The sequence below is a fragment of the Hemibagrus wyckioides genome, linkage group LG19 (genome assembly GCF_019097595.1).
Source record: "Hemibagrus wyckioides isolate EC202008001 linkage group LG19, SWU_Hwy_1.0, whole genome shotgun sequence".
In the NCBI taxonomy this organism is placed as follows: Eukaryota; Metazoa; Chordata; class Actinopteri; order Siluriformes; family Bagridae; genus Hemibagrus; species Hemibagrus wyckioides.
In genome coordinates this window covers 13,532,525-13,557,361 of record NC_080728.1, presented here as the reverse complement: position 1 = coordinate 13,557,361, position 24,837 = coordinate 13,532,525, and the positions used below count along the sequence as shown (strand labels likewise).

At 40.1% G+C, this 24,837-nt stretch overlaps 1 protein-coding gene across 3 annotated transcripts in view; it reads right to left on the bottom strand.

Annotated features, from left to right (window-relative positions):
- The window catches only part of arhgef39 (Rho guanine nucleotide exchange factor (GEF) 39), a 55,643-nt gene that overhangs the window by 5,801 nt on the left and 25,005 nt on the right, over window positions 1–24,837 (bottom strand). For all 3 annotated transcript variants that reach the window (XM_058417607.1, XM_058417606.1, XM_058417608.1), the window contains exons 6-9: window positions 18,718–18,788; window positions 11,540–11,668; window positions 5,511–5,740; window positions 469–557 (exon numbers count right to left, since the gene is read on the bottom strand). In XM_058417607.1, coding sequence (XP_058273590.1) covers window positions 469–557; window positions 5,511–5,740; window positions 11,540–11,668; window positions 18,718–18,788 — 519 coding nt within the window. The remainder of the gene's footprint in view (window positions 1–468; window positions 558–5,510; window positions 5,741–11,539; window positions 11,669–18,717; window positions 18,789–24,837) is intronic.

Genomic DNA, 24,837 nt, shown 5'->3' with positions numbered 1-24,837 from the left:
CAAACAAACACACCTTTTCCTCCTCCTGCGGCTCGCCTCTGACCTCGGCCACCACAACCTGTCCAGCTCGGTGGCTAATTACACTCCCTTGAGCTGGTGCTTTGGGCACAGGGCCAGCGGCGAGAAGGCTCCTCACTGTGAGGCCTCTGTGCTCCGCCATCACTCTGACAGGCCTATAAACTAATTAGCCTAGCCATGAGAGTCGGGTCTTTTCCCCTGTGAGGAGCTCGCCCTGATGCTAACCTCTTTGTGCCCCCACGTCCTTTGAAAGAAGACAAGGTTGATGCTAAACTAGCCGTGACTTGCCTTGACTATAGGTTAGAGCTCTGGAGGAGGGGACAGAGAGAGAGAGAGAGAGAGAGAGAGAGAGAGAGAGAGAGAGAGAGAGAGAGAGCGCGAGAGAGGAGCTCTGAGCTACACAATTAAGTTTTACAACAGTGGAAAAATATGGACGAAGCGAGCGCATACCCGATAGCCAGGCAAAGACTGCGGTACCAATCGTTAATGTCCTCCTGATGGCTGGACATGAGGAGCAGCTTGGCATTGGAGAAGGTCAACTGCAAGAGATGAGGGAAAACAGAAAACATGAAAAAAAAAAAGACACTTTGTTGTCAAATTCTCTATTCTGATTGGTAGAAAATCTACAAGTTTAATAACAAATATATTATTGTTATTTAAAATAGCACAGGTGTTAATTTGATGAAGCTTTCTTTTAAGGAGACTTTTATTTTTTTTATCTGGTTATGGAAGGAGTCAGCCATGTTAGCACTTAACTAATAAGTAAGAATTCTATAACAGAAAAGCCTTCAAGACAGAGGACTCCTGGGTAACATGACAATGTATGTTATTGTTATTATTATTATTATCATTATTATTACTATTCATTAGAAAAGAAAGAAAAAAAGAAAGGCTGGTGAGGAAATGACAATTGTCTTCATGCTTGTCAAATAGCAAGTGATAACAGGAAATAACAGAGACCTACACATCATTAAATCTAACCATAAATGGCTAAAGCGCGATGTGTTGTTCATAAATAATTTAAAAAGTAGTAATTATGGAAATAAGAAAGACAAAACACTAGAAAGCCTGCTGTTACAGGAAAAAAAAAAAGCAACTTCAGGTAACTCGGCTTCGTGTCAGGCTGCGTCACACCACTGCTTTGATGAGTATTTTCCCGTAACAGAATACCCTGTCCTGTTTTATTCCTTATCTATACAAGTACAGTAGAATGAATTCCTATTCTTCCCAGCTTGTTAGGAAGCTGAGGTCAGAGCGCAGGGTCAGTGATGATACTGCACCCCTGGGGCAGAGCGGGTTAAGGGCCTTGCTCAAGGGCTCGGTAGTGGCAGTTTGGTGTTGTTCAGAGGCTTCTGATTGGTACAGAACCATAAGCACTGAGCCACCACTGCTCAGAGAGAAAGAACAGAGAGAAGGATCTTTTGTCGCTGGTGACGGTTCTGAAGACGTAGCCGCTACAGGAGCACATGACGCTTTGTGCTCACTAGAGGGCAGCCCTGAACCACTAACGGCAAGACTTTCCCCGCACTACCTAGAGGCAAATGAAGATTGTTTACACTACCATAATTAGCCATGCTCTTCACAGAAATGAAGGGACATTAATTACCGAAAGTAATAGCAAGGGCAAGACAACATCTGCGGCCTTCTGTGCGTCGCACGTCTCCTGCAAGAACCGAGCCTAACCTCATGAATCCACCTTCGACCACGCCGATTGTTCATGTACATGCCAGCATGTCAACTCACAAAGCAGGCCATCGACTAGAGAATAAAACAGCTGGATGAAAACCAAGAGAGACACCTGTCGACCAAAGATGCACATTTGATGCTAATTTGGCGGCCCCCCTGCACTCGAGAAGTTAGTTCTCTAGCGTCTCTCTTTTCCTCCTGCTATCAGCCTGCTCATCCTCCGAGTCAACAGTAATTACCATCACTCATCCATGCTGAGGAGACTTTAGCGAGAGATTAGGCATGTCAAACAACACAATGGGTGCTGTCCAAGACCAAACAAAAGGCACGGGCTTTATCCTTGAATAATTACAAACCGGAACCCATTAGAGTGGATTATAATTGGGGGCCTGGAAAATATTAAATGACCTTTCACATTTACCTGGGGCCATTGGAACAGAGGAAACAGCGGCGGTTACCGGCGGCATATCAATAATCAGCTCTAATCTTTATTACAGCCAGGTACAGAATCCTAACGACGAAAAGACAAGAAAGCAAAGGATACTCGGTAAAAATAACTGGTGGAGGGGGTAAGGTTTTGATTATATATTAAAAAGATTAAGATTCCAAATGTACTATCAAAAGTGTTATCGAATTACAGAGTTCAGTGAGCGAGGAACAAGCTGGTGTGAAGTGCCATTTATATCAGGCGGCCACCGCGTGGGGGACGGGAGCCTTGATTTATGCACACATAGATCCTGCTTCCATTGCGAGGCGGTAATTAGGGATTTGTCACGCTATCTGACCCTCTTAGGTAAGAATGACTATGTATAATGTGAACGGCGGAGCACGGAGGCTATATTCATGGTGCACATAATTTCGCTTGATTATTTATACATCAAAGAGATTCTGTCATGGATGCAGCATAATATTCAACAGGAGAAGGGGGAGACAAGGATAGAACTGAAAGATAGGAGAGGAGGAATTAAAAAAAAAATAGACAAACATGTGGAAAGGAAATCTTCAGTGTCGTTTTTTTCTCCTGAAAGAACCTCCTTTTTCCTTTTACTTCTTCTTTCGAACTTTGCATATAGATTGCCATGGCATTTCCAGCTGTCAAATTTAATTTGCCTTTAATTCTTCATGGCATGGATGAGGAGGGGCCTGAGAGTGCTGACAGTCTCTTTCGCCTCTGGTCCAGGTAGGAGGTGGGGTAGCACCAGGGATCGATAATGTGTCCTTATGAGAAATTACGCCTAATGCTATTGAGTATGCATTTGAGCCCTGGGTCGGATAACAAGCTAATGAAATGCCATTTCTTGCCATTAGATAACGTGCAGCAGCGGCAGCCCGCAAAGAGGCAGGCTAGAGTGGGGCTGGAAAACGAGAAGAGCAATAACAGTGCTTGAGGAAGATGTATTTGCTGGTACAGAGGATGAGATGGCTCTCTGCTCTAATCTGATGGAGTGGTGCGAGAGGGTTCCTCTTATCCCATCAGGACAAGCGTTTAAGCAGTCCATCCAGCCAGCTCTAAATGATGCCCAAACCATACAGGACATCACTAGGCCACTCACATGATCTCAGCGCTTCTCCCAGCTGAAATGATAGATTTGTGCTATTTGATGCTTTGATAATATCAAATGATTTTTGGTGTTTATGAAGCAAACAATGTGATATTTAATAAAATGTAGGATATGCTTTAAATTCTGCATATAGATAAACATATACATTCAGATTGTTTCATTATAAAGGATTAAAAATGATAAAAAAATTTATATTTATATTATATATTTTGTATATTTATAAATAAAATAGTTTCCCCCCCTTTCTTTTCTTTTCTTTTTTTTTTTAATTTCAGCATAATTGATCAGAGAGCAGAAGACAGAGATTACAGAACCCCTCGTTGTAGTAACACTGATAAACACAATGCTCAAACTGTTTGGTTGGGACTGCAGTGGTTGAAAGTGCAATACGTTCAGCTGAATGTTTCACGACAGCACACAGATCATTTAGATGTAATTTGTCACCCGACGGCAACACGGGCCTGGAAAGAGATCAAGCAGCGAGGAGACACATTAAAGCTTGAACCGTTATGAGGAACCAGAGCAATTAGAGAGAGAAGAATGATGCATGGAGCATTTTTGCTAACTTGGGGATCCAATCTGTCTGAAATCAATTAATCTTTTAACCTCATGTGTGCTGAAATGTTACACTTGATAGAGGGGATTTGCCAAGAATGGTGACAAAACTGAAAATTGCTTCAGACCAAATGGAGAAAACTTTTCAGTAATAATTCATTTTTTTTAGGCTTTGTTTCGTGGAAATTTCCAGACTGCTGAGTAAATATGTTTCAATAACTAGAGGGTAAGTAGCTAAATTTACCCTCTACGTCTTAACGCATGTCCCGCGATGGTGCAGGGTCTGCTTAAGTAGCTAAATTTACACTAAATATTAAGTGTTTAGTATGAACACCTAGTAATGTCTTTATCGTACTGCAAAACAGATCAAATCTAAGACATTTAACTTAATTTCACTGATATATATATATATATATATATTAAAAAATCCTGATAAATGAGAATTTTTAAAGTAACAAGATGGTAAGTGGAAAAACACTCAGAGTTAATCTGTTTTTAATGCTGGAAAGAAAATTGGAAAAATGTCAAAACCTTTTTTCCCTGTGGTGAAATCTGCAGTGTTTTTTTTACAGCACACAAACTGCCACTAATGCCTACAACCTGTCTACCATTTTAGAGTTATTTAATTAAAATGTCTTGGTACCTTATTATACCAAATAATTTCGGAGTATTTCTGGAATCTGTACTAAAAAAACATACATAATTAATACCGAGAGCCGTATTCAACTCAAATTCCTGAAGGTCTAGCTACATAGAATTCCTCCTTACAAAGATCTGACTAAGCAATTAACACTGCTGTATGAGGAGAATAGTGACCTTCTACTTCTTAACCCATGATGATTAGATTAAAAGATATTGATCATTTCTATTCCTTATATCTGCTTCAATTAGTCATTCAATAAAAATTAAACCTCTGATCAAACCCAGGTCTGAATAGTGGCATTTCTGCATCATGCTCTTCTACATACTATACATTGTAAACTGTTTTTAACCCTTTTTACCACTACACTGGCTTCAAAGTCCAGTGGTGGAATGGAAATCGACTTATCAGACATTTTCAATTCAGTATAAACAAATGAATTATTTTATTGCTGCAAGTCCGATATAAAATCAGTCAGGACTTTGTTGGCCTTCAGTGTGAGATGTGTGTTTTACACTCTGTTGGATAACCTTATACTGAATTTTAGTGGTAGAAGATAACTCCTTCAAATTTTAGGCACTTATGAACAAACACTCGGGGCATCTCAGAGAGCAGAAACGGATCTGACATCACTATTTACTTTGAAGATATACATGTGTGTAAAACAAACAAATAACTAAAGGCTGGTAAAAAAAAGACATACTTATGGAAAAACTGCAAATTCTAAAAGTCCTGAGTGTCTACTTTCACATAAGCCATTACACACCACTGTCCAGTGCGACCTGACAAAGTGCTGAACATAAGCATAACCAAAACAAATCTCTGGTAAAGCAGTTAAGTAGTATGTACAGCTGTACCTGCTTAGAGCATATTACTTATCATACACAATATTTGTCTGTGTTTAAAGCTTTAGGTTTGTTCATTTTTGTACTGTGTCTGGGTAAAACTGTGCAAATATAGCACAAGTATCTCACTATATATTGATGCTTAAAGCACTATTTATGCACATGACAATAAACTTGAAACGGCAGTATACATGTCACACTCACACTGATGAGGCCTCCCTGGCTCTTGGTGTGGCCAAACACTTTGTCCACGGTGCACTCACTAAGCGGGAAGATTCTCTGACAGGCCAGCTTGTCTCCATTTGTCGGATGCATTGGACTACACCGTTTGGCCTGAATCAAGATGTCTGAGAAGAGGAAAAACATCTTGGGTTTGGTCTCCGTGCCTTTAGGGGGCACCGTTTTCAGCCAACCTTCACGGATATACCAGCGACCTGACAGAGAGAGAGGAGAAAGAACTCGCGTCAGGATCGAGTCCTCAGATTCATTACTACTCCGACTTATCCATTTACATCCAACTTACAAACATCCAAACATGTGCGCTGGAAGGCGTTTACAAAGCCGTAAAGAGCAAAAACCCAGACGCAGTAGTTGTAGAGCCGTTGTGCTCTCTGCTCTGGCTGACTGGCAGGTGTATGATGGCTACTAAATTGGATGCTGACATTTTGCAAGATAAGATTAAATTTCACTCTCACCACCGATTCCTTATTTGCCCCGGCACACCTTGAGATTGCAGCCGTAGCGGAGGGTTCAAAATGGATACTCTGAGCAAAAAAAGAAGAGCTTTCTATGATTAGCGGAGGGGCCGAGCAGGGGTCAAATTGCTTTTAAAATGCCACGGGTTTTAATATGTGACTACAATAAGGACACGGCGCGTGAGACTCTCAGGTGGTGTGTGAACATTAGATTTGATGGCTCCTGTAAATCGGTTAAATCCATTTAACTGGCCAATGTCTGCTTGCTGCCCAACAAATGGTGAGGTTTAAATCAGGAGGCCATCTCTGAGGAAAAAAAAAAAACTCGATGCTAACAACATCCAGAGACAATATTGTCCCATGTGCCAGGGGAAACTACTCCTGTGGTAATAGGAGATAGATTACAGTCGCTTATGATAGTCAGTCAGTTATGTAACTATTCTCACTAGGAGGTGTGTGCGATATCAAACAACATTTTCCATCTGTCCAAGTGTCTTCATTTCATTGGAAATGTGAAGCAAGCCAAGCTTCTTTTTCTAAGAAACAAAGCAAAGAAATGAGACAGAATTATTTACAGTGTTGAGATTCTCAGCCTCACCAATCAGATAAAGTCATTAAATGTATAGAATTTTTTTAAAAACAGAAAATCCTCAACCATCCACAACGTCCATACAACATAAGCATTGGAAACAGTTTTTTTTTAAAAATTAAAAGAAACTAAAGCTACATATGAATATCCATACCAATACAGCAGGTGAAAAGCAGTAGGCAAAAGGAGTACCTCCTGGTTACACAATTGCACTTGACTCTATATTGTACAGTTATAGAAAGAAAATTATTGTAAATCAGACTTATGATCTGGTGTCAGATTGAGATGCCTTTTGAGTCTGGTTCCTCTCAAGGTTTCGTCCTCATGGGAGGTTTTTCCATTGCCACTGTTGCCTCTGGATTGCTCATTAGGGATAAATATAAATTCTTCTGAATTTTATATGCCTGTAAAGTTGCTTTGTGACAATTGAACTGAGTAGTATGTCTGAATTCTTAGTATTCGGTGAGAAATTCCAGGATGATCTATTGCTGCTGCTGCTGAAATCCTGCAGAATGGAACCAATGGACATCTCATAAGTCATCAGGACCGAAGCTGTCGGAATCAAAACTAGCGGAAGGCAGCGGGTTGTCTCTAAGTGCTATAGGTGTTAAACTTTGCTTCTTGTGGTTAAACTGTACTTGTTGTAACACCTGAGAAAACTGGTCACTTGTTGAAGGTTTAAACACACAAAAAAATTGTGTTTTTATGACATCATAGGTCACATGACATTTACATTTCTGGCGTTTGGCAGACGCTCTTATCCAGAGCGACATACATCAGCATAAAAACTTTTTCTTGTACAACATACAACAATACATAAAACACACAGGGAAAATAAGCACTAGTATAAGTATTTCAGGAAGATGTAGTTCTTCATCCGTCGTTTGAAGACAGTCAGTAACTCGACTGTACGGACATCTAGGGGAAGTTTGTTTCACCAACTCGGTGCCAGAACAGAGTCTAGATGTATACCTACCTCTTACCCAGAGATGATGGGACCAGTCGAGCAGTGCTAGTAGATCGGAGGGAGCATGGTGCAGTGTGAGGAGTAATAAGAGCTTTGAGGTAGGCGGCTGTATCATGTACAGATAATGAATTATTATATTATAAATTGAATGCAGTTATTTTCATGGTATGTGGATAGTAGAACCATCATGGCACCACCAAGGTGGTGGATTCAAACTGCTGTTGCCCTGGTCTGACTTGCGCTCGAGTCTCCATCATTGACCTTCGATGGCTTGAGCAGGTAGGAATTTATGTTAAATCTATAATAATCTTAGAAATCATACTCATACTTATATATTGCTCAAAATCTCCTGGTTACACAACTCCACTTGACTATATACAGTAGTAGAAAGGACATTATTGAATTGCACTCTCCAGTGTCATCCAGATGAGATCTCTTTTGAGTCTGGATCAGCTCAAGGTTTCTTCATCATATCGTCTCAATGAGTTTTTTCTTGCTGCTGTTGCCTCAGACTTGTTTAGTATGAATAAATATAAATGTAAATATTAAACTTTGCAATCTTTATTCTGAATATTCATATTTCTGTAAAGCTGCTTTGTCCATTGTAAAAAAAAAAAAGTGTTAGAGAAATAAATCTGAATCGAATCTAGTTCAAAGTACATGATGATGGATGCATGCTAAGTTTGCACTTCTTTTTGGAAGCGCTAATACCATAGCATCATCCTGAGTATACCTGTTGTAAACCTGCCATCATCTGACAAGCTCATCACTTTGGGGTCTGTAATTTCTGATTTGATGACATTAATTTTGTATTGTTTTATTATTAATCTTGTGCAGAGGAATATGAACCTCTGTACTGCTCCTGAATTCACTGTCCTAGAGATCCTGACTCTGTTGAGAAGTTGTGAACCCATAGTGGTCTAATGTTTTGGCTTTCACTTTGGCTGACGGTTTCCTAAATTAGCCACAATGATGCTTGATGCTAGTGGCACTAGTGGGAATTAGCCCTTGCTTCATCTCTACCCAACGTGGTGATGCAGCAGCACTTTATTCCTTTTAATCTGCCTCGCTCTCTCATCTGTACAGTGTGCTCAAACAGGTCAGGTTCCAGCGCTTTGATTTTTATGCTAATATTTCCATCAGTGCCATTGAATTTATCACCTCGTACATCAGTAACTAGCTACACCGAGTCGCTGCTGTAACTGTGTCGTGTAGCTGCGCTGCATTAACGTGATGCTGAATATCCCTGGAAAATGATAAGCATAAACATAAGCCCTTCACTCTTTTTTTCTTTCTTTCCAGGAGCATTGTCATTTATATTTGTATTTGTTTCTCTTATTAAATGCTGAAATAATTGCACCACACGGCATGTTGATTCAGGGTGTTCAAGTTCTTTTTTTAATTGATATAATTGTTGTAATGAAACCCGGTCATAGAATTAACATAGCCAGTGACCTGCTGATGCAGCGAATATAAATTTAAATTAGTATTTTCTTTCATTCAGGTGCTGTCATTCTGCCAGTTCCTTTGTCTATGCTTTAGACTGACACACTGACGAAAAACTCTGTCTGCTCCATCAAGAGTGTGCAGTTCAAAGAGCAGGAACTTTGAGCGCCCCTCTCTATGTCGTACGCTTTCAACTCCCCCTGTCAAAGAGCACCTCTGCCCAGCTACAAAGGCCCGATGAATTTCTGGGTGCTAAAGGTTGCACTACAAAGGCTGCCGTGTCCTCCTGATGTGACCGGGCCAAAGACTGGGAGACACATGAAAGTCTGTGTGCGTATGATGGGTGCTGGATGACACCGAGCGTGATCATTGTTAATTTGAAGCTGGACTTGGTTTGATAGGTTATACTTTCATGTCAGGGATCTACAAAGGCTTGGGTGGAAAAAACCTTTTCAAAGCCTGCGAAGCCACTCTTGACTCTCGAGACACTGAAGTTCTCTTCTTCCTGCTGAAACATACACATGTGCTCAAAGTTCTGTCCTGCACTGGTTTTATAAAGGAAGAAATAAAGAAAGACGTTGTTGGGTATCCTTAAGCATTGGTATAAGAAGAGAAGCAAGGTTGTGGTGATAATCAATGATTTTTTACCCCCCGCCTCAGCATCCCTCTTTGTCCTTTACCGTGTGAAAAGGGGAGAGATGAGCCGGAGCTTGTGGACAGAAGTAGCAGTAGTGGCGGCAGAGCGCCCGCTCATGGCTCTCAGGAAACAGACAAACTGTCTGCCGTATCGATGTCCCATTGATTCAGCCTTTGCTTCTGAGAATCGCTTGCACCGTTATCTCCATGCTCATCACTAAAAGAAAAACTTCTCCCTGACACACATGAAATGTGTTTGTACTGCAATATTTGTGATCTGCTTAGTGATTCTGGTGCGAATTTGATTTTGCTGGTGTCCCTGGGATTCGTTCAGACATCCCCAGTCGCTGTACTATGAAGTCGCTGGTAGCCGCTCCTACTACAGGTTGCAGTAACAATAATGTTCATCAGCGGGTAATGCAACTAGCATTCCAAATTTTCTTGAAATGATATAGAGAGAGATTTGGTGTTTCTTTATAAAATTATAACAGCAGTGTATATCTGCATCATATCATATTGGATAAAGGAGAAGAATTGTGTGCTCTTTGTCATGGATCAAGTGCGCTCTACTGGTCTTTACTCCCAATGGTAGTTGTTGAACCATATTTGCATACTTGTTTCATATTTTATACTTTCCTCAAGTTTGTCATGTCACTGGACATGCCCTCATCTAACTGTCATGGACACTATTGCTCATGTCGCCGGAAGTCACCAGCTCTCATTAAAAATAAATAATCTCCGGTCGCTTTGTAACTGCGAGTCGCTGTGTGAACGAACCATGAGAAGTTAATGGTTACAATAGTGGAGAAAAAGTTGAGGTTTTAAAAGCTGATCTCTTTGAGCACAGTGTACAGATAGTGAGGTGAGAGAGCAGGACAGGCTGAAACACTAAAGCTCTGCTGCAGCACACTCATTACATGGAGTTCAAGCAAGGGCTAAATCTTTCTGCACCATTCTCAGCATGCAGTCCAACTGTATTGTTGATAATGTAGGAAATCATTAGCCAAAGAGAGCCTGTTATTGATGGTCACTTCTGTTTCAGACTGTTTTTGTCTTTAATATCAGAGGTGCCACTTGCATCAGCCTCTTTTAGGTACTTAGAATAAATCATGGATAAAGTCTGTGGAGTTTGCTCTTTTAAAAATTCAGCAAGAGGTGGAGAAGCCTTAATGGACAAAAGCAAGGAGCTTGGGAGGAATCTAGAGGCCTGAAAATCCTGCCCGAGAGGGAGAGTGAAAGGGATTTTTACACTTCCCACATCCGGCTCTGCGTGAAACGAGACCGCTGCTCGTTGGGTATTCATCGCCAGCCTCGAACCACCTTTGTGCACGCGCACGTACACACTCTCTCACACACGCTCTCTCTTTCTCCCCGGCTTGCTTTTTATCTGCCGGTCCACGAGATGAGGAGAAGCGCTAATTGGTCCTGGGGGAGATTGGCAGGCCAAGGCATTGACGACAAGGCCCTCTCAGTCTTTCTCTCGCTCCCGCACTCTCTCTCTCCATCACTAGCTGTCTCTCTTTTGTTACACACGGCCATTCTCCCCTGGGACAAACAACAGGGGAAGAAAGGACCTCCACTCCACAAGTAGTGAAAAAGAATGGAAAGAGAGAAGTGATAAAGGACATTCTCCACCTTTCTAATTAGCACAGGGAGCACGTCGATGCATGTCGATTAATCCTTGGGTCAGAATATAAGATTATAACGCGCACAGACAAACTCATCTTGCGTCAACGTCCGTGTTTCAAACAGCATTGTGTTCCAGATTGCTTCATTCCACCCGGTGTGTACTTCCTTCTCTTTCTCTTTCCAAGATACAGACGAAGAGAGAGATGGAAAGAAAGAGAAAGAGAGAGAGAGAGAGGTTAGATGAAAGGAATAGCAGATCACAGGCTCTAACCTGGAGCCAGCAGCCTGGTCTTTCGGCCCTTGAGCAGTTTTTGGACCCTCTGCAGCTGCAGGTGGTTCTCATGGCTGCGGGCGTTGTCCTGGATGCGCTGGGCCACCTCAGAGACGGCGCTCACTGCCCCTGCAGCACCACACACACGCACACACAAACATACAGCAGATGAAACACACACCCAGACTGCCCTGCAAACACAAGGATCTTACAGCTACATAGGCAAGCGTGAATTGTTTCTTAATAACATCTGTGAGTTTTGTGAAGTCAATACAGTGCAGTCTATAAGGATTCAGACACTGCTGCATTGTGTGTTGGGCTGACTCTCTCACACACCGAGTTTGAAACGGAAGAACGGCCATGTACAGCAGCCTTGCTGAAATTACAGCCGTTTTCATATATACTTTAAGGTAGTGGTTCTCCAGTGGGGTCCAGTGACACTCCAGGGACAGTAAAGTATTTTTTCTGTTATTTATTTTATTAAAGTGATGGAAATCTACTAAATCAAACCAGTAGAACTATAAACAATGTCAATTTCAACCTAAAAAATTTTATTAAATAAAATACTCATTGGATATGGATTGAATAAAAAATCTAGAGTATTACTGCGCATACTTAAATTATATAAGATTTTTAAAATTATGTTTATAAAACCAATCCATCCATTGCATTAGTTCTGCAGTTTAAAGGCAGTTGTGAACCCCTGTTTAAAGCACTTTGATGTTGCATTTGCATCTGAAATGTTTTGCTACTGAATATGAGTTCTTAATAATTCTCTTACTAAAGACAAGCTTTATAAAAACCCCTCTGAAACAAGCATGAAGTGAAAATTGGTGCATTAAAGGCCTGTCACTGGGGCATCAGAGTAAATACCCACACACACTGGCAGATTTCAGGAATTTAATGAGAGATGATTTTCAGCCCCGTAATAAAGAGATGAAGAATACAAATACACACAAAGACACACACTTGTGCACGCAGAATAGGAAAAATATACACGTAAAAGAGCATTTTTGTGATAAAAAATTAAACAATCATGTCAGGTTTTTTACATTTTTTTCCACCCTCAATGTGAAATTACAATACATACAAATTAAGTAAAAACAAATCAAAAACATTTTAGGTAAAACTTTTGTTTGAAAAATTTTTTTTGGATTTTTTTTTTACATTGGTGACAAATTAAAAGAAACAACAACAGAATGTTGGGAGACTAAACCATTTCTCAAACTCTCATCTCCTGTAAATGGGGGAGAGACCACTCCCACCAGGATAGAAAAGCTGGTCAGAAAACTAATTTATTTACAGTGCCACTTTTCTCTAAGAGAAAATATAGACCCACACTCTGCCAGCCAAATGCCTTCATAACATAGAGATGTCATTCTTCTGTAGATAAAACAACAGTCAAAGTTGATTCTAATGGTTCGTATTTTAAACTCAGTAGCAGATGGAGGCGTGCTTTAACCAGAATCGATAGCAAGAACACGGGGGAGTGGGAAATTAACTTATCTGTCTGGGTTTTATTAATGGTGGTATTTTATAACAAATTGAAATCCAGTCACAGCTGTAGCATTTGAAAGACCAGTCTGTTTTATCACATTTTTTTTTGGTCTTTGTTTCTCTTTTTCCAAAATTGTGACCTTGGGTATGTGAAAGTGCTAAGCGATAGAAAAGAAAACCTGTGACAATGTATACAATCATTCTAACTGCCCTATACAGATGGCTAGGTTTAAACAGGCAGATAAATTCTGATTAACTGGCATGTTAGTGGAACAGGAAAGATTTCCTGCAATCTGAATGCCAAAAAGAGGGAAAAAATCTTCATGTGGGGTGTGGTGCTTTCTGTCATGAAAAAAACCCTGCAACTCAGGCAACAGCATGTGTGAAAGCCAGCATGAAGGCAGGTCAGGTGAGAAACACAGGCGTACAAACACAGCTTGTGCACGCACAACACACACACACACACACATATATATATATATATACACACACACACACAGTATATATAGAGCTGTAGTACCTACAATGACAGCGAAAAGAATGCTGTATACCACCTTCACCATTTTCTGTTGCTGTTATCTCTGAAAAATATCATTAATATCAATATCAATATTGATATATCATATCAATAATCATTTCCTTAAGTTTGCCATATAATCTATGACAAAATCTTCAGGCTGCTAACTACCTAAAAATGAATAAACAAATATCCATCCAAATATCCATCCATCCATCCAAATATCCTTCCGAATATCCATCCATCCATCTAAATATCCTTCCAAATATCCATCCATCCATCCAAATATCCTTCCGAATATCCATCCATCCATCCATCCATCCATCCATCTAAATATCCTTCCAAATATCCATCCAAATATCTATCCATCCATCTAAATATCCTTCCAAATATCCACGCATCCATCCATCCATCCAAGCATCCATTCAAATATCCTTCCAAATATCCATGCATCCATCCATCCATCCATCCAAATATCCATCCATCCATATCTACTCAACATATATATGATATGTTTTATCAGATTTGATCACTTGTAATATACAATGTGGACACTCAGTCTTGTAGACGGTGTTTGATAAGAAATAAGTCTGATTTGCTCTGCTGTGTAAACAGTTTCTTCAAATTCAGGTCTTTGCTCAAAAATTTGAAACATGAAACGATCTCTAGTGTCTAGTTTGTACTGTGTACTCCATAGTAATGTCATCAGAGGTGTTCTCAAAGCCAGTTAAACCATTATACCTACTTTTATACTGGACCATTTGCATATATTGACTCCTCATGACAAACCGAGCCTCTGTATATTTACAGATTCAGACTGGACTTCACCACAGAGTGACAAGAAGTAAGGTGTTTATTCAAGGTATTGCTCGTTTCCCATATACATGATATGACAATAGTGGACAAGCCCTCACTATTTCCCATGCAAACACATCTGCATGTACTGCACGTGTACACTCTGAACATATAAACAGAATGTGTTTGATTTTTTTGACATCAACCCCCTGGAGACAGATGACCCAGCGCGAGTGTATTAACACATGCAGACTGCACTGATTGAGTGCGATATACCGCTGTGCAGTGTGTGTATATGCTTGAGGCTCCTTTAATTAGCCATAGTATGCAGTCCTGCTCACAGGCTACAGAAATGAGTCCTAAAGCAAGGAAACGAGGAGCATTTTAGCACTTCCGGTTCCATCGTTCTATATTCAGTGTTTTTTTTTTAATGGGTTTGGGGTTAAATGTCTAAAATAAGGTCTTAGGTTAACGCAAGCTTGAGATTCTTTTATGTTTTTATTCCTACAGCATAAAATCTATCAGTAATAACCCACTTGTGTTTTTTTAAAGCTTTTACAAATCTTAAAAATTGCTAACAAGTGGCTAAATGGAACTTTTCAGGGACATTGAAAGTAATCATGTGGAACAGAAAAACTCTACTACTGCCTCGTTGTGTTTGTACATTCGCTCAGATTCATCCACAAAAAGAGCACAGAGGATACTTATCAGGAAACATGGTTTTAAAATCGAAAGAGCTGAGAGCTTAGTGTTGGTGACGTCATGTGACCATGATGTATTTCATAAACTCTAGCTTTTCATTTCTGGAGATTGTATTTAGGCTTTAAAACAGTTGTGTTCATGTGTGAAAATTGTATATGATGAAAAAAACTTACTGATCACAGAGCAATAATCCAATAGCCAGTGGAAAAAAAATCCTGTTGGCTTTTTGTTGAGGGAACCAGAAAGATGCTCACTTCCAAGTTGGCCTACAAAAAATACATCATCCCTGCAGCACATTATTCAGCTAGTAAATATACAAGGACTATTAGGATTTTGTTATAAAGGGATCTGATTTTTAAGGAGTAGTTAATAAAATTGTTCATCACCACAAATTTGTTGCACACTTTTGTTTTTACACATATCCAAATCATTATCTCTTGCACATCAAACTGAGTTGAATGGAATTTACCAAACTGTTTTGTAACTGAACTACACGCAGAGGTGAAGCTTGCTGTGCTTCAAATAATACATTTTCAGTTACGCAACACAGAAGCTGTGAATAAACGGTTTGGCCAATTATCGTGTGCTGAGTATATTCGTCTGCACAGGCATTAGCGCCGTTGAAAACAACACGCAGCAGATGGATACTAATTTTACATTCCACTCTTTGCGCTTGCGGTAGAGGCAGTGCAGTCGCTTCTTTGTGATAAAATAATTACTCTCTAATTGGGACGCTTATCCTCAGAACAATTCTATAAATTACAGCAGAAACCAAAGACTGAATCGTGTCTTTAAGTCGAAGATTTAGCGTACATTATTAGGAGCAAAAGCATCTGAAGGATTCTTGATTCTTCTCTTAAAGTTTCTATGCAGAAGTCTACGACAGGTTTGTTCCTTATAGAAAAGTTTCCAGTTAGAATCTCTCTATGACACCAGATCCTTTAACCACCTAAAGAACCCTGAACTGTTTCTCAACTAAAAGCTGTTTCATTTTGAAGCTTCCTTTAAATCTGGCTGATAAAAGCAGTCTAACCTCAACTGTTTTTTATGGACATGGTATGAGTCACTCAGGCCTATAGTACACAATTTTCTTGTTTAAAAGTTTTAAGAAATTGTCAGAGGGAAGGACGGCATGGTGGCTTAGTGGTTTGCTTCACAGCTACAGGGCTGGGGGTTTGATTCCCATCTTTGCCCTGTGTGTGGAGTGTGCATGTTCTCTCTGTGCTTCGGGGGTTTCCTCCTGGTTCTCCGGTTTCCTCCCCAATTCAAATACATGCATTATATGCTTATTGGCATCTCTATATTGTCCATGAGGTGTGATTTTGGCCTGTGATGAGTTGGCACCCTGTCCAGGGTGTGTCCAGCCTTAATTCCCAGAGTGAGACTCCTGGGATAGACTGCAGGTTTCCTGCAACCCTTTAAAGGGAATGCAGTACAAAAAAATGGATGGATGGATGGAGTCAGGGGGAACTTTCACAAAACAGCCCTTCAGGGATCAAGTTAAATGCAACTGATTGAATTAAACACTTTTTCTGGTTAATGGTGGGCAGTGGTTGTGTAACATGTAGCTAGGGAAGGAATACAACATACCCGAGCATGCTGTATCAAGAATATACTCAATGACAGGGTGGCATGAAGCAGCCCGATGCAAAGAGGACTTACTGTTATAACCAGGAAATGGAGCTTTATTTCTCTTTTAACACAGCCTTTTGCCAATTAATACATTTTTATTTATTACTGAACTGCACAGTTTACTCATTATCCATTTATTCAACTGTTAAATGTTATTTATATAATGACTTCAACAGAATTTATTACTGATTTTATTAATTAATTAATCCCTTTATGAGCAACCCAGAGGTGATGGTGTTGAGAAAAACATGCAAAGACGGCAAGAACTAAATGCTAAGTGCTAAATGTGTCAACCAGCTCTTGATTATGAGCATCTTTACGTCTGCTGTATCAAACTGAAATAATTCACTGTTCAGTGATGTTGACTTGAGTGTAAAGTGTTCTTAGAAAAACTATCCAAAGGAGAACATCTACAACCATCTTTAGCATGTCTGAGTGCCATCTCCGGTAATCTCACAGTGATCTTTAAGCTATCCATGCAGATCCTTCTTCATCTACTGTATAATTATATTCGAATTTGTGGAGACAAGTTTGCTACTGTTATGGAAAATGAATCAACACCTTCTAACCGATTGAGGAAATGAGTACTTCACTGTGAACCACAATAAAAATACTAAAGGTGTCTAATTTTTGGGACGTACGCCCATCAGATCCGTCCATCCCTGCGTATAAGAAAACTACGTGTTTTTGACAGAGCCTTGTCTCCCGATCCGAACCCACTCTCATTATACATTCCACAGACAATTTCTCACCGCTTTTTTCCCCCCCCTTTCCACATTATCCATCTAGAGTGTTTAAATGGAAACTCTTGAGTGTTAACTTTTTTTAATTAACCTTTGACAGCGTTGGATTGGTCAGTGGGTGGCTGTCATGCTGGCCGGCTGACAGGCATGCAAAAGTACGTGCTGAAAAGGTGCTTTAATTTATGATTGACGAGGAGTGTGAAGTGCGGCAATTACCACAATTAAAGCTGTGCCATTCCACATGAAACGTCAAAGGGCGGGGGGTGGGGTGGGGGAAGAGAGAAAACACTTCAGTACAACAAGGGTGGAACTAGAAAACAACAGAGCCTGCTGGAATATTCTCAGTGCTGGTTTGCTTAATCAGATGCAACATGATTTGTCTGGGGTTGTTTTTAAATAATTCCCTTTACAATGTGCTTGGGCTGGGTGTGCAAACCCCCGCCGCCCCCCTAATAAAAAGCAGGCGAGCAGAAAAAAGGGCTTTAATGAGAAGAGGAAGCGGCGGCATGAGGGGCAAATTTGGATATGTACCTTCATCTTAGAATCAGCCGCTGTTTTAATTTGTAAGCAAAAGCAGCACGGAACCAATGAGATTTTAATTGATACACATAAATAATTCTGTGTGTACACTGCCGCTTAAGTCTGATTTGCTGTTTATTTGACGATAGAAATTAGTCATTATCGGAGCTTCTGTTGACTGTGGAGATTTTATTTATTTATATTTTACACGGTTGATATCCTCTGATCTGGTCCCAATTAATTTTGTCAAAATCCACACGGGGAATTTAGACTCACGTTAAGCTTCGCCGTACTTTCATCCTCTGCGAGAGCTACAGCAGCAACGGCTGTGACAATAATAACAAATGAACGATGAAAGGAGAGCCCAAAGTTACTCTGTTTGTCACCCTAACAAAGACAAGAGAGGCTCTTTTCCACTGCTAGCTAAAAACTTCACAGGCAGATTTGTTTTTGCCACCATATGCACCACTTTCTGCACCTTTTTTCCCCCTCCAAAGGGCCCAAGGTATCATTGCTTAGCGGAGCAAAAGCAAAGCGAGATCACACGAGCGCTGAATGATCTTTAGAGGTTTCTCAGAAAGCGACAAACTAGAATGGAAGGCAAATGAATAATACGAGTGGCTTTGGGTGATTTTTTTTTTTTTTTGATACAGATCTTGACAATAAAAAGATAATAAAAATAATCCAGGCTGGATGAACCCATCAACATTTTTGTCACAAGGATGAGAGAGTGTTTGTTGAGCTGTGAGACAGAGAAGGCTTGAAACTCTTACTTGAAAGCTGCTGGAACTCTGGGTTGTCTGGACTGGTGTTCTCTGTCAAGTCCCTCAAGAAATTATTGTACCTGCAGAGAAAATCCACAAATAAGCAACGGTGAAACATCAGGCTTTTTTTTTTTTTTTTGGAAGATGAATAAAAATACATCTTTAAAAGAGGAAAAAAAACCCCAAAAGAAGCGTTCAGGTGAAGAGGTCAGACAGGCGGCATCACAACATGAGATTATTCCTACCAGGAAAATATCAGGTCACTTAAACAAGCACTTTTGGTGAAGAATAAAGAGACATTTGATTTTACTAAACCCCATTGAGTCCAAGTCTGCTCATGGTGAGAAATGAGGGGACAGGAAAAGAGAAAATGTGATAGGAAGTGAATATATTTCCTGTCATACTCTACACATAAACAAGTGAATGGATTTGACAGGGTTAAGCTCCACACATTAAGGAGAAATTAAATATTGATTATTGTGCTATCGCCAGCCTGTCCAAAGATAAAGGTTATTAATGGTCGACCAAATGAAGGGCCCTATTAAGGAAATGACCCCTATCGCAAGGTGAGAGTGAATTGAGAGGGAGAGAAATTTGGGGGTAATTCATTTCGCCGTTTCAGAGGCTGAGATAAAGACAGAGTGAGCCTTAATACCGGAGATTACAGCTCACTTAAATAGAGTCCAGCGCCCGCTGACATCAAAGACCTCTCGCAATTCAGACGGCACTCAAAAGTTACAGACTGTTCGATCCTCCGTGGGCTTTGCCACTTACTGGAAATCTTTCAAGAGATTTCGTGGAGAATCCGCTATCAGGCGTGTATTCTTCTAAACATGCTTTGTGTATAAAACATTTCTCAGGAAGTGATTAGAGCAATAATACATTTATGAAATGATATCGCACATTCAGCTGAAAGCCACTGATTTGATCAGAGCACTACTTAAATGATATCCTCTTAAATGCAGTCTCACTTCCAGCGTGTTTCTCTTTGATGATATACACTCACTCGTCAACCAATCATCTGACTGCAGTTCAATGAAGGTCAAGAGCTTCACTTAATGTTAACATCAAACAACAGAACAGAAAAAAAAAAGTGATCTCAGAGACCATAGCAGGGTTGTGGGTTTGAGTATTTCAGAAACTGCTGATCTTCTGGGATTTTCACAAATAACCGTCTCTAGAGACAGATAGGTGCGAAGAAAGGGAAAAGAAAGTAAGCAGCAAGAGGTCAGAGGAGAACGGCCAGACTCATTAAAGCTGACAGATAGGCTACAGTAACTCTAAATAACCACACTCTACAACCGTGATGAAAAACATCTCAGAAGGAACAACATGTCATATTTCAGGTGGATGGGCTACAACAGCAGAAGACCACATCAGGCTCTACTCCTGTCAGCCAAAATCAGGACTCGGAAGCTAAAATGGGCACAGACTCACTGAACATGGGCAGTTCAAACCTGAAAAAAATGTCACCAAGACTTCTGCTGTTGTTTCCCATCCACCTGAAATATGACATGTAGTGCATTCGGAGATGCTTTTCTGCACACCACGGCTGTAATGAGTGGTTATTTGAGTCGCCTCTGAACTCTCTGGACATTTTTTCTGTGTGTGTAAAAATTACAATGAGCAGCAGTTCTGCAGCTTTTGCAGGTCCCTCTGGCGCAAACACACACAAAATCACTGAGATTTTTTTTACATTATGATATTGGATGTAAAAATCCATTGTAGCAGTTGGTGCCAAATTTACAAATTCTGCATGCCTCAGCAGAAATCAAGGTTAATCAGACCAAGCTACATTTTTGCAGTCTTCATATGTCCTGTACAGCCTCAACTTACTGTTCTTGGCTGGCAGAAGAATCTCAAGGTGCAACATATTGTGCATTCTAAGATACATTTCTGCTCAGTGCAACTGTACAGCATGGCCATCGGGATTACTGTTATTTGAGTTACTAAAGCCTTTCCGTCGGCTCAAACCAACTTCTGGTTATTCTTCTTAGACCTCTCTCATCAATAAGACATTTCTGTCCACAGAACTGCTGCTCACTGGTTATTTTTTCTATATTGCAGCATTCTGCTGTTTTGTGTAAAAATCCCTTGAGATCCAGCAGGTATAGGAATACTCAAACCAGCTTGTCTGGCACTAACAATCAAAGTATGGTCAAAATCACTGAGATCAAATATTTCCCCTTTCTGATGGTTGAGGTGAAGGAGCCAGCATGGGAAGCAAGCTGTGATGCACTGTGGGTTCTTACACCTGTCTATCGTAGCCAGTATGAACTTTTCCAGCAATTTGTGCTACAGTAGCTCTTCTGTGGAATTGGACTAGTTGGGCAAGCTTTCGCTCCCCACGTGCATCACTGAGCCTTTTCGAGCCCTTGACCTTGCCGCTGGTTCACTGGATGTCCTTCCTTGGATCACTTGGAACACCCCATAAAACCTGTTGTTTTGAAGATTTCTAGATGATTGGGTCAGAGCGACACAATTTGGCACTTGTCAAAGTTGCTCAGATCCTTACACTGCCCATTTTTAATGCACATCAACAATATTCAGCACTTGCACTACAAGGACACCAGCAAAAAATTTTAAATGCTTTGAGGCACAAAGGCTGTATACAATACCCATAATTCATTGTTAAAACAGATGCATATATTCAAGCTTAGAGCTTTGTTAAAAGACCTAACAGTGACAAAAATGGTCACCTTATTCTAATTGACCAGAAACATGTGGCAAACAGTTGTCACAATTCTAATACTTTCTGAGCTGAAAAGTTCTGATACTTGAGGGCTGGAGCAGCACATGGCTCTGTTTTTTAATTGAAGGAAAGTGATGCGAAAGGTAAAACGTCGTTATAATAACCCTCTGCCCCACGGCCATGTTGGAATAACAAACAAATAGCGACAGGCACTTTGACACCATGCCTGCCGCCAACCCGCATGTAGCATTTTTTTAAAACTTTTCTTCTTAAGTGCAGTATTAGGAGGTTGACACTTCAAGGCCTTAGTGAGGGAACTTCTGCAATAAGCCCTTCAAATTTGCACTCTTCCGCTCTCTAACAAGGAATTGAGTCAAAATAGCATGCATAGAAAATCCTGTTAAAGTAAATGCAGGAATGATGGGTATTTATTTACAACGGTACAAAACTTTTAATGAGTGAGTAAAATCCCAGAAAGTGTACACTTGTTTATAAAGGCATTAATTCCTGATGATGTACTCCGTAGATCCTGGACAGTTTTATCAGGGAATTCACTGCACCTCACCTGAATTATCAAGCATCTTGCTTTGAATCTGAAAAACAGGTTTTCTTATTAAAAAAAAAAAAGGAGAGAAAGAAAAACAGATGCGAGCGGCATCTGTCGAGAAGCAGCAAAACATCTCACAACTCAGATGAACCTGAGCGACTACGTACGGAGAAATCTCCACATCTACATTACTACACATTCTGGCTCTTATGGTGATTTGAACAGTCACCAAAAAACTGACAAACAGAAACAAACTGTGGAGAGTGGAGCGTGAGGAATCCAGGTTTCAGGGTTTCAGCCCGAACACAACTACACTGTAAAGCACTGAAACGTAACTAGAAACCAAACGAGCTAGGAAATATCATGATATGATATCTATATTGTGGTACAATAGCAAAATATACTTTTCTAGTTATTAAAAAAATAACAGTTCTAGTTAACTTTTAGTGGGTAGAGTTGAGTAGATGATATAATTTTAAAGATTCAGTACAAAATTGCAAGATGCAAGATTTTATAGAGTTTTTTTCCTCTTCCTTCCTTGTTACTTGTGGTTTTAATCTATAATTAAACCATAGATGTTGGTAAATCAAAGAGAGAGAGAGAGAGAGAAATATCAAACCTTAATATAGAAGAATGTATTTTTAAATGAAATAAAAAATACATATATTCCCAAAAATGTGTGTATATATTCTCTCTCTTTCTCTCTCTCTTTCACACATGCTCCTGTAGCTATTCAGCTGTATTGTGTTTTTCCCCCATTATTAGTTTGTATCCTGTTACCATGTAGTATACGAAACTACATGAAACTAACATCCAGTGATATTTGATGGGAATTTTAACTGGTTACATTCACAATGATATTTTGCATGTTCCACTCATATAAATTGAATGTATAAGACTAACAGGAATTACTTTTTTTTTTTTTCAGGAATTAGTATTTTTGCTTAATGAAATGAACTCAGCCTATTCCTAACACTTCTTTTTTTAAACATTACCGTTTTGCTGGCAATTTGTTAGAAAAGAACGAAATATGGTGACATAAACCATGTCCTCACATGATATATTTTGTCATATTGCCTTCCCCAGGCTAGAAGACTGATAAGAATTTATGGCCTATTAGACTGCGCTTTTGTCTTATTGCTGGAAAGTCAATATGGGATCTCTCTGCAATATGACGCAGAGCGACAGCAAGCTGTGCTAAACTGGAGAAGAGGACGAGAGGTCACTCGTGAAGTGAAGATCGGGAAAAGTAGTTTTGCTAAGCGATCACTCTCTTAATCTATCCGTTCGGGGAGGAGGGGGCGCTGTGACCTTGAAGTGCATTGACAACTGACATTGATTTCTGCTCTGAGTGCTTCTCCCGGCCTCTTTTTCTTCTCTTTCTCGCCCTCCATCAGATCGAGACAGGAGCAGTCCTCTTCCATTTGCAGTCTACCGATGGCTGGGACAGACAAACGGGTGCCAAAGTGGCTTTTAAAGGGACAATCATGGCAGTACACATGGGATGGAGAGACTAATGCGGTCTGGTATGCAAGCGTTGGAGGAAAATGGCTATCGTCATCATCGTTTTCTTTTCTTAGCTCTCCTGATTCTCTATATGCTAGAATATTAAGGTGACCAAACAAAGCTAACGGGCTACAAAAAGTCTGCAGCAGTGGTTCTCAAACTTCCTGCTGCCAAAGACCCATTTAATTATAAAATAATTTCCTTAAATTAATTCTAGTAGAGATTTAATTTAGGAAAACAGTGGAACCCCAGCATACAAATTTAATTTGTTGTTAAGGTGAAAATTTGTATTGCAAAATGAGTTTTCCCATAAGAAATAATGTAAATGCAAATGCAATAATCCGTTCCTGCCACCCAAAAATATTACCAATACGATGTGCATGTAAACTTTATGGCTGCTTACAAAGAACTGACCCAAGCCAAGCATTCCATGTCAAGGGTCCTCACAGGAAGTCATGCCACCAAGCTTGGGCTAAAAATAAAACAGACCACCCACGTCACCAATCTGCAACAAACAACGCGCAGAAAATCACGTAGCTTTAAACGCATCCAGAAGGCAACGTTGGTATCGTGGGCTGACCCTTACAAACAGCTTTTGCTGACTGAAAAAAAAAAATGTAAAATTTGTACAACTCACTTCGGTTGGCTTCGCTTGTCTCTCCACTGACGCAAACAAGTTTTGAACGGCTCCTGGATGTACGAGCAACTTAGCCGGCATTCAGTTCATTTGCACAAAAATGCTTTGTATGCTGATGCAAATTTCTTGCAAAATTAAGCTTTAGGTGAAAATTCATAAGGAAGAGCATTCTGATGCCAAGGTTTCACTGTATATTACAATTAGTAGAGCTGCAAGATTTGTGACTTTTAAACTTTTGGAAAACAAAGAAGCAAAGAAAAACAAACCTGTTGGTCGATTTCTTTGGGTTGGTTGAAATAATTTAAGGCCACTACATTTTATTTTAAAGTAAATAATCAGAATAAAATAGAATTACTTTCCACAAACACAAGATATAGCAAACATAGTGCAAGTATAGGTGCAGACTTTTTATTATTATATTATTATTTATTATTATATTAGCAAAAGGACACCCATACATGCTCCTCCACTCTTCTGGGAAGGCTTTCCAGTAAACTTTGGAATATGTCTGTTGGGTTTTGTGCTCATTTATCCACAAGAACATTAGTGAGATCAGGCACTGATGTCCTATGAGAAGGTCTGGGGTGCAGTAACTGCTCCAAGTTCATCCCAAAGGTGTTCAGTGGGGTTGAATTCAGGGCTCTGTGCAGGACATTCCAGTTCTTCCACTCCAACCTTGGCACAGTAAGTCTTCATGTCTATTCATTGTGCATTAGGGACACCGTCATGCTGGAACAGGTTTGGGCC